Source organism: Harpia harpyja, chromosome 15, assembly GCF_026419915.1.
Source record: "Harpia harpyja isolate bHarHar1 chromosome 15, bHarHar1 primary haplotype, whole genome shotgun sequence".
Lineage (NCBI taxonomy): Eukaryota > Metazoa > Chordata > Aves > Accipitriformes > Accipitridae > Harpia > Harpia harpyja.
Genome location: NC_068954.1, coordinates 1,753,326 through 1,762,909, shown reverse-complemented (window position 1 = coordinate 1,762,909; position 9,584 = coordinate 1,753,326). Strand labels below are relative to the sequence as shown.

At 60.7% G+C, this 9,584-nt stretch overlaps 1 protein-coding gene across 1 annotated transcript in view; it reads left to right on the top strand.

Annotated features, from left to right (window-relative positions):
- Nucleotides 1–8,266: 8,266 nt before the first annotated feature.
- The window catches only part of EFR3B (EFR3 homolog B), a 41,948-nt gene continuing 40,630 nt past the window's right edge, over nucleotides 8,267–9,584 (top strand). Inside the window, exon 1 of the mRNA XM_052809757.1 lies at nucleotides 8,267–8,390. Within this exon, the coding sequence (XP_052665717.1) occupies nucleotides 8,384–8,390 (7 nt within the window). The 5' untranslated portion in view covers nucleotides 8,267–8,383. The remainder of the gene's footprint in view (nucleotides 8,391–9,584) is intronic.

The window sequence follows — 9,584 nt, the reverse complement described above, 5'->3', positions numbered from 1 at the left end:
CCGCCTCACCGCCCTGCGCCTCAGCTCTCGCGAGACTTCCGCTACTCCCCCCCCCTCCCCTTTTATCCCAGCCCGAAGTTCTCGCGAGATTTGGCGAGAACGTTGAGGCGCGCCGCTGGGCCAGCAGCCGTTCCCGTCCTGCAGGGGGCGGCAGTGAGGCGCGGTGGGGAGGGCAAGGACCCGGGTTCGGGTCCCCCGCCCGCCATCTCCGCCCTGCCTGCCCTGCCTGCCCTGCCTGCCCTGCCTGCCCTGCCTGCACTGCCCTGGTTGTCGGCAGCGAGGTGCCGTAGTGAAGCGACAGACCCGGCCCCGGGTCCCCTGGCCTCCCCAAGGGGAGCAGGGGTGAGAGCAGCAGCCCTCCCACCTGCGGCACAGCCTGCCCTCTGCCCCTGCTCTCAGCAGCATGGTCCCCTGCCCCGTCCCACCATCTCCAGAGGTTCGAAAGCAGCAGCACCGCGTAGCATCGTGTTGTCCTGGGTGCTCCCAGGCCGTCCCGCTGCCCTCACGGGCCGAGCTGCGAGGGTTGGTGTGGCCCTGGAGAGCTCCAGGTAGAGTGGTTGGGGGTCACATCTCCTGTGTCCCCCCCCAAAAACTTGCTGCATGGCCATGGGGAGGTGTTGCCCGCTCTCTTGCTTCAGCTGGGTCCTTGAGGGATCGAGAATAGGCCGGCCTGGGGAGGTTGGGCGGGATGCAGCTTTCTGGGGGGGGGGTTGGATGGAAGATATCGGTTTGGTCTTGATTAGGAGCTGTTGGGTTCGGTGTTGACTCGGTTCGTGGGGGGGGGGGAGGAATGGGCCCTCCCTGAGGATGGACCCCTCATGAAGGAGGTTCTTGAGGGGACGATGTTGCTGGTGGCCTTAGGTGACACGAGAGCTGGCAGTGGCCCCGTGGCACGCCGGGACACGGCCCACGGGGTCTGAGTAGAGGGGCCCATCCCTGTGCGGGGGCTAGCCTGGGGCAGGGCCATCCACGGGGACCCCGGTTGTAAATCATGTCCTTGTTTGCTCCTTGTAGTCCAGCAAGATCCTGTCAAGAAGGGGAACTTTTGCATGCATGCCTCGAAGAAAAGGTACAGGGAGGGGACACACACGGCTGGGGGGTTTGGGGTCCTCTTCCCAGGGGGGTCACGGCCGCCTCTCGGCGAGGAGATCCCCGGGCAGGGACCACATCGTTTGAGCATCTCTCGGCTCTCGGGGGACCTTGCCGTCAGGATAAAGATGGACACGGGAGGGGGTTTCCTCAGTGGAGATGCCCTAAGCTTAGGGATCCTGTGACACCCCCCCCACCGCCACATCTTGCTGGGAGCATGCGTCTGGCTGGCGAAAAGCCCGGTCTGGAAGTGGGGGTGGCAGAAGTGGGTGCTGGGGGTCACTAGTGTGTGCTATGGACCAGGGATGCTGGCTGTCGTGTCCCCGCTTCTGACTTCCTCCTGACTGGCCACGAGAAGCTGCTTTTTGACAAGTCTGTTGTGGGCTGTTTGGGATCTTCTGCCTCATTATCTGGTCTCATAAATCTGTGCCAAAAGAGTCCTGCCATTATCCATCTCTGGGTGTTTTACAGCTCCAGCTCTGTTCTTCATCTTCACGTCACCTTATCTTTAGCTTTGTTATCTTCGGTTTGTTCTTCATCTTCCCGCTGTCTGGCTGCTTGATGAAACCAGGCACAGATCTCTATGCCAGTGTAAGCCGATTCCTTTAACCCTCCCTCCGCTGGTCCTATGCATCCATGTACAGTCATTCCTGATCATATGGGTGTTATTGTTTCTTACAAATCTGTCTGGCAGCTGATTTGGTGAATTCAGCCCTTCCTCCCTGAGATGCCAGTGGGGACATCTCTGGGCAGCTCCTCGCCTTGGTCCAGGGCACTGTCCTCTCTCCCAAGCTATCAGGGACCCTACCTGCTCAGTAGCAGCATAGGAATGGGCTTATAATTCCTACTGTCAGGCAGGAGGCAAGTGCTGCCCTGCCCTGATCCCAGCGGCATGAGAGAGATGAAGTTGGGGTTTTCTTTGGGCATTTCATCCTGGGCCAAGCATGTCCTTTAGTTTGTTTGGAAAAGATGAGAAAAAAAAAAAGGTCATTTTTTTTGTCCTTGTTTTGCTACCAGATACAAAGCCCTCTGTGGGGTTTTCTCTGGGTTGGGAGGAACGGAGCCTCTTTGTGCCTGGACAGGAGGACGCGGGAGGTAGCTTAGCAGTGTGCCAACTCCTTACCGAGTTTGGGCAGTGTAAGGGCTTACAGCAACCCTGTCGACTTATAGGTTCAGGATATGGCAACAGACACCAGACCAGCAGCTTTAGGGATAAACAATTTATCTCTAAATAACAGTACAGCAATAAATACAGATCAGTAGTGCAATTATCCAGGTCATAATGACAGCAAATCCAGTAATTCACTAATACAGGACTAGACTTAATATCCGGGCATGCAAAGACTTACACGACCATGGATATCAGGCAGGGAGCAGGGCATGGCTTCTTCTCTGGACAAGCGACTTAGACCAGCCGACCGGGCTTGGGGAATCCCACATTCCCTGATGGGACTGTCCTTTTTAATTGTTGTGTTGCGGAAGCACCATTTGGGCTTGTAAACCCATCATCACACCCCACGTCTGCTCCCTTTCCATGCCGGTTCTGTCCTTGGCATGCACGGGGCCTGGAAATACTTTGTGAGGCAACGCTAGCCTTGCATTTCACCCCTTGTTTGGTGGGGGAAAGGGTGGTCATCTTGTTGTGGTGGCGTAAGGCCAAGGCCGATGTCGATGCCTCCCACCTCCCTCCCTGGGGGTGTCAGGCATGGAGGGGAGTTTGGTCATGGAGCAATGACGGGTCATGTTGAGTCGATACGGTGGTGCACCAAGAAACCATCAGAATAGTGCAGGCTGAAAACCAGGTACTAATATGTAAAGAAGTCACTAAAACAAATAAAAAATTACTCAAAATAAAGATAACAACTGAGGGATAAAGTAAGACGTTGAATACTCCCATAGTGGGGGGGGAGACGACCCTAAAGGGCATTCCCACCAGCTACATTTGACTATTTTTTGAGCACGTTCCAGGATTTGTGTGACCTGTGGTGGACAGATATTAACGTTTGTTGTGCCTGCTCCCTCCTCTGCTTCAACAGTTGATATAAGGCTGCGTGCTGCAAAAACTCTTCCATTAGAGATTAGGCTTAGGGGGTATAGTTAGTTGACAGTACGTGACAAGCAATAATTGGAGCAGTGTAGTTAAAATCATATCCGGGTTGGGTAGTAGTGTCACACATACACAGATAAACTAACACAGATAAAGTATGGTTATACATAGCGTCAATATCTGCAAAAGAATATGAAGATCATGAAGGTACACAGCCATTCCTGCCACGCACAAGTGTTGTCTCAGCGTGTTTATCAGGGGCGTTAGGAAATGGTAGGCTCCCCAGGGAAATTAAGGCATGTATCAGAGGCTCTAAGGGGATTTCCTTCACGCGCAAACCCCAGTCCTGGCTCAGGGATGCAAGCTTCGGTGTGTCCTGATCACCAGCCTTTCATTCCCTGCTGACGCTCCCTTGGGTCACCCCTAAGGCATTTGGTAACGACATGTGGTCACCATGATTTAGACGTTCCCATCTGTGTCTATGCTGAACCTGGGTTGCTCGTGTGGGTGTAGCCAAAGTTTCTGGCTGGCAGAGACTGGATTTTTTGCCTCTGTGGCTGAACTGGCCCTGCCACTGTCACCCTGCTGTGTTTGATGGTCTGGAGCAGCCGTGCATGAGGTGTGCATGTAAAGCTGTGGTGGTGACAACCTTGCACATGTCCCCTCAGCGTCCCTGTGGCCTGCGCAGCTTCGCTGGGATTGGGGAAAGAGCCGGTGGTTTTGGGGCATGAGAGGCAGCGTGTGACTCAGTTTCCCCATCCCTGAGCCAGGGTGGTGTTGTGCTGTGTTGGTGGGGTGGGCGGTGGGGTGGTGCAGGGCACAGCACTGTCCCCGGACTTTCTGTTGGGGCAGAATAACCGCGGTTCTCATCTGTGGATGTCTGGACCCCAGGTGGTGTTGGGGACGGTCCTGTAGCCCTCGCAGCCCCCAGCACAAGTGCAGGGCCTCCCTGAAGGTCTGCAGGGAGTTTCTCTGCAGCACTGCAAGGGCTGGGGAGATGGACCAGGGTGCCATCGGCAGGAACTTGCCCCAGGTCAGCCCAGAGCACAGGGGAGATGTGGCTCAGGCTCAGGTGACCTGTTGATTTGCCTGCAGCATCTTCTGGAGCTGGGGCATCTCAGGCTGATACACCTGGAAACACCAGTGCTCCCAGCAGAGACGGCCACAGGTGGACCCCTTGCAGCTGGAGGGAGGGCAGTGCCTGGTTTTTCGGCAGAGATTCTCCTCCATCTGCTGCTGCAAGCGATTCATGTGCGGGTAGCATTGCCTTGCACTGTGACAGCGTCCCTTCTTCTGGGTCTTGTCCCTCCTGTGCCACACACGTGCAAGAAATGGATCCTCGTGCAAGAAATAACGCGGAGACGTGCGAGAGGTGGTGCATTGCACCTGAGAACTATCAGGGCGCGGGAAGAGCCCGTCCCTGGGCGTCGTGCAATCGACGTGGCGAGTGTTGGTGCCAGAATGGATGTGGCCGTGTGCGAGCCAGTGCAAACACCCCGAGGCCGAGTGTTGGTGTGCAGGAGCAGCCATGGGGGGCTGGCCCATGGGCCCGGGGTCCGGCTCTGTCCTGGCTGCATGGCTGGGGAAGGGATGCACGGCTCGGTGCCGGAGACCCCGCTGCGGTTGCTGCAGCAGCTCCGTGGCCATGGAAACAGCTGCGGGAGAGCGGGGGGATGCAAGGAAGGAGGGAGCAGACGGACCAAGGATGGACCTGTCTGACAAAGGAGGTGCCCAGGGTGAGCAGCTCCTCGCCATCCTCCCGGCATGACTGTGGCAGCTCCTGCTGCCTCCAGGTCGCTGCCTTCCCCCAGCGCCTGCCAGCCAACTCCCTCGGAGCCATCCCGGAGAGGATCCTGGGGCTCGGGGCACAGCGGTCCGTCGCGGTGTCCCACATGCCCACCCTGCCCGCCGTGCTGAGCTCCGCACAGCGCTTCTGAACCCTAGGCGGGGATGCAGCCGTGTGTCCCGAGAGCATCCCAGGCCCCAAGCGATTCGGCATCCCCACCTTGCCTGCTGGAGAAGTGAGGGGGACTGTACTTTTCTGGAGAGACGTGCTTGGATCCCTCTGGGCAAGGCTGGAGTGTGTTGGGGTCCCTGCTGTGGCGATGACAGGTAGGGGCTGAGGGGCAGCGCTGGTGGCGGGCAGGGTTTAACTCTTCTTCGCCCTTGTCTTGCACCATGAATCAGGAGGAGCCACGTGCCAGAGGTGGCCCGGACCCCCGCCCCAACCTCCGTGGATCCATCCCGGCCCTGAGCAGGGATGCTTGTGTCCATCCTTGCTCTTTGAGGGCAGAGATTCTGCCCGGCTTTTCCAGTGGCAACAACTTTTGGGGTTCAAACCAGCTCTACGTGTTTTCGGTGTGGGCTGGGGGGGGCTCAGGGCTTGTCAATAGTGGTGGGGGTTCGTGCTGGCGGCTAAGTGGGGGCTGTCCCCACATCCCCGAAGTGACTCATTTCCTTGGCCACCCCACAGCGCTGTCCCAATGACCACCACGTCCCTTTGTGGCAAGCCGATGGCCTCGCAAATCCCCATGAGCAAAGGGAGGAGGGTTCCTGGGCTGGGGGGATTTGCCACATCTGGCAAATCAGGCTCTTCCCTCATCACCAGGTTTTACTCTGAGGCTTTTAATTCACAACAAAAAGAACTTCACAACTGCTTCTGGGGCTCGACCTGACCAGGGACGCTCAGGAGCCCTGTCCCTTGGCCTGTGACTGCTGCCATGTCCCCCGTGAAAGCCCTCCAGTCTGCTGGGAACACGGGTCTTTGCGCGGCTGCTCTGCTACCTGGGGAATCGGCAACACAGATTAACTCCCCAAATGTTTTAATTAAAACATAATTTCCCTGCGAGGAGGATCGTGAGGCACCAGCTATTGCCTAATTAGATGATCCAACCCAGGGGCTTTGGTGCGTGGGAAGAGAAGCAGCAAAAAGCTTGGGGAGGGGGAGATCTGCGGCAGTCCAGTGTCAGCACCTCCCTGGTCCCCTGGCCCTCCCTGGCCAAGGTGCCCTGTCACTTCCAGCCTTGTCCTTGTCCCCAGCCACGGCCCAGAGCAGCATCTTTGCTTTGCTGGGTTGCTCGTGCTTGTGACAGCATCTGGCACGGGGAGGGCTCAGGCTTTGCGAGATGGGTTGGTCCTGCCGTGTGTGGGACATGCCGTGGCTGCAGGGTGGCTGTGGGACGTGGCAGGGGCCCCAGGGCATGAGGGGGTCTGGCACAAAGTCCCCTGTTTCAGCCTGGCCAGCTGGGAAAAGAGGCGGAACGGTTCCGAACGATGGGAAAAAGGTAAATGTGAAGGAGAAAAGGTTGTGCCCTTGTGACGCTCTGCTGTGCTGGGCATTGCTGTGCAGTATTCTGCAGAGCCAGGCTGCACAGGACCACACTGTCTTGTGCCATGCAGTGCTATGCTGTGCAGTGCTGTGGTGCATTGCACATGCCAAACCATGCCAAACTTTCCTGTGCCAGGCTGTGCTGTCTCAGACTGGGCTGCCCTGTGATGTGCTGTGCTGTGAAATGCCATGCCGTAGTATGCCGTGTTGAACCAGGTTGTGCCGTACTGTGCCTTGCTGCGCTGTACCATGCCATGCCGTGTCGTGCCATACCATACCATTACCATACTGCGCTATAGACCTCCTTTATGCTCTTCTGCGGCCCCATGCCCTGACACCTTCTCATGTCCTGGCCCTGCCCGGCATGCCGGGTGCTCCTGCGCCCTGGGGATGCGGCAGCTTTTCGTGCCACGCTCCTCTGGCTCATCCTCGAGTGGAGCCCAAAGACTGGGGGCTAAGGCAGCAACCGAGGTGGGAACGCCATCACCTCCGCACACTGGCTTGTGGCTCCTGCTCTCTCTTCCCTGCCTGGGGTGTCGAGAAAGCTGGGACCCCACATTCCCGTTTGTGCTGCCAAGCGGGAGACGCGGGTTTTGGGAGGTGACAACAGCAACTGCGCGGTCGGATGAAGAGTGGGAGGTGATCAGAGCTCACATCCACGACCTGTGGCCGGGCACTGGTGCGTCGGGAGCACCGGCGCAGTGCCTGTTGCATGTGTGGCCGGGACCACCGACAATGCCCGAACCCGGACAGGGTGGCTCCCTGCCTCGGTTTCCCCTTCGGCAGCGGGGCATTGCTGCATCGCTTCAGTGCTGCTAAGGACACTGCAGCAGTAATGGAAAGGAAAGGCACCTTGGGAAGGTGTTTTCCTTATTCCTCACCCCCTCCAAGTGCTCTCAGCCCTTTCCCTGGCGTCCCTGTCTCCCCAGGGCAGCCCGAGCCCCCCCAGTCTCGCTCTCCAGCACTTTCTAGAAGCAGCTGAGCCGACCTGGATCTGTCTGCATTTCCTGCGCCGTCCCCCTGCAACCCTTGCTGCCGGCAGCAGCACACCTATGCATTTTGGGAACCTGGTGCAGCTCCCACCTGGCCGGGCTGGCAGCGGCTGGTGCAGGGAAAGGCCGCGGTGTTCACGGTTGCCACTCAGGTGGCCGCAGATGCCAGGGCCGGTGGTCCACAGGGCCGGCAGCGGGAAGCGGGGAGCACACGCTCCACGGGGGAAAGTGGCTTGGCGTAACGCTCCGGGGTGCTTGTTCCCAGGATGAGCGATGGCAAATAGCGAGCACGGGGCACCGCAGGGTCTCGAAGGAAACCTCTCTGCTAGGGTCTGGGGTCCTCAAATGGGGCTCGGGGCTGTCCACCCCACGGAGGAAGGATGCTGGGGGCTCACCGGTGTGTTACGGGGTGTGGGGGGGAACCGAGCGGATCCCGGCTGGCTGGCAGACCCCAAAGGCGCAAGGGGCAGAGCCGCTACCGCCCGTGGCTTTACCCCCTGCCAGGCTCGTGCTCCCGGCCGTGGGACCATGCCCCGGGTGGGGTGTGGTGGGGGGGGGGGGGGGCAGCCTGGGCTGGGTGCTGTGGGGTGCGCAGCGTGGGGCGGGATGCCCGGCGGGGGGGGGGGAAGCACCGTGATGGATGCAGAGGTGGTCCGGGGCGCACACGCACACACCGGGGCGGGGGGGGGGGGGACAGCCGGTGCCGCAGGGTCCGTGCCGTGCCGGGCCGTGCCGGGCGGGGCGCGGGCGGGCTCTGCGGCCGTGCCGGCGGGAGGAGCCGCCGCTGCCGTTCCCGCCCCCCCCCCCCCGCCCCCGCCCCCGCCGCCGCTCCCGGTGCCGCCCCCGGGCGGGCGCCGTTCGGTGGGGCAGAGCCCGGCCGGGTATCGGCGCCTGCAGCCGCGCCGAGCCGGGCCGACGGCAGCGGCCATGTACGGTGAGTGCCCGCCGCGGCGGGGGCGGGGGGGGGCACACACACAGACACACAGAGACACGCGGGGACGAGCCCGGTGGGGCGGCGCCGGGCCTGGGCCGGGATCGGGGCCGTCCGTGTGCCCCGCTTCCCGGGGACGTGGGGTCGTGTCGTCGTGTCCCCCCCCCGGGGCTCGGTTAGGGGCTCACCCCTTTTGGGGTCGGGGGGGGACGTCGTTCTTTATAGGGCTGTGCACCCCCCCCCCCCCCCCCCCCCCCCAGTTACTGAGAGGTATCCCCTCTTTGGGGTGGGGGGGACCTCTGTCCTGTATAGAGCTGCGCACTCCCCCTTTACTGGGGGGTGACCCCTCTTTGGGGTTGAGGGGACCCTGGTCTTTTGCAGAGCGGCGTGCCCCCTGAGTTAGTAGGAGGTCATCCTCTTTTTGGGTTTGGGGGCACCTTGGTCCTACACAGAGCCGCGCACCTCCCTAGTTAGTGCAGGTGACCCCTCTTTGGGTTTGGGGGGGGGCCTTGGTCTTTTAGAGGGCTGTGCATCCCCCCAGTTTCTGGAGGGTGTCCCCTCTTTGGGGCTGGGACGCACACCGTGGTCCCATAAAGGGCCGCAAATGCCCCCTCTGTCGCCGGGGCATGGCCCCCTTCCTGGGGGAACACAGTCTGTTAGCTGCCCCCCCCCCAACGCGGGTTCCTGGGGTCACCTGCTCCCCAGGGCTGGGAGGACCTTGCTTCTCTATAGGACCAGTGACCCCCATACTGCTGGCGGATCACCCAGTCCGTGGGGTGCGGAAGCCTTGGGTGCTACATAGGGCTTTTCAGCTCCACCTGGTTACTTGGGGGGGCCAGTTGTCACCCCCCCCCCCCCACCCCAGGATCACGGGGGACCTTGGTTGTATATATGACCACGTCCTTGCAATACCGGGGAGCTGCCTGATCCCTGGCATAGGGCAGACCCCGATCCCATATAGGCCCCCACACCTTGAGGTGTCTGGGGATCGCCGTCCCCCACCATTGACCCCCGTGCTGTCACTGGGGGCTTGTCACACCCTCCCTGTGCAGTGCGGACATACGGGGCTCCGTGTCCCCGGCCGGCAAGCGCGGCGGGGTGATGCCACGTGCGTAATGGGGAGCAGCTGGCGGAGCAGCTGGCGGTGTCCCCCCCCCCTCCACCCGGGGCAGCGGGCTGCGCTAAGCTGCTGGGAGC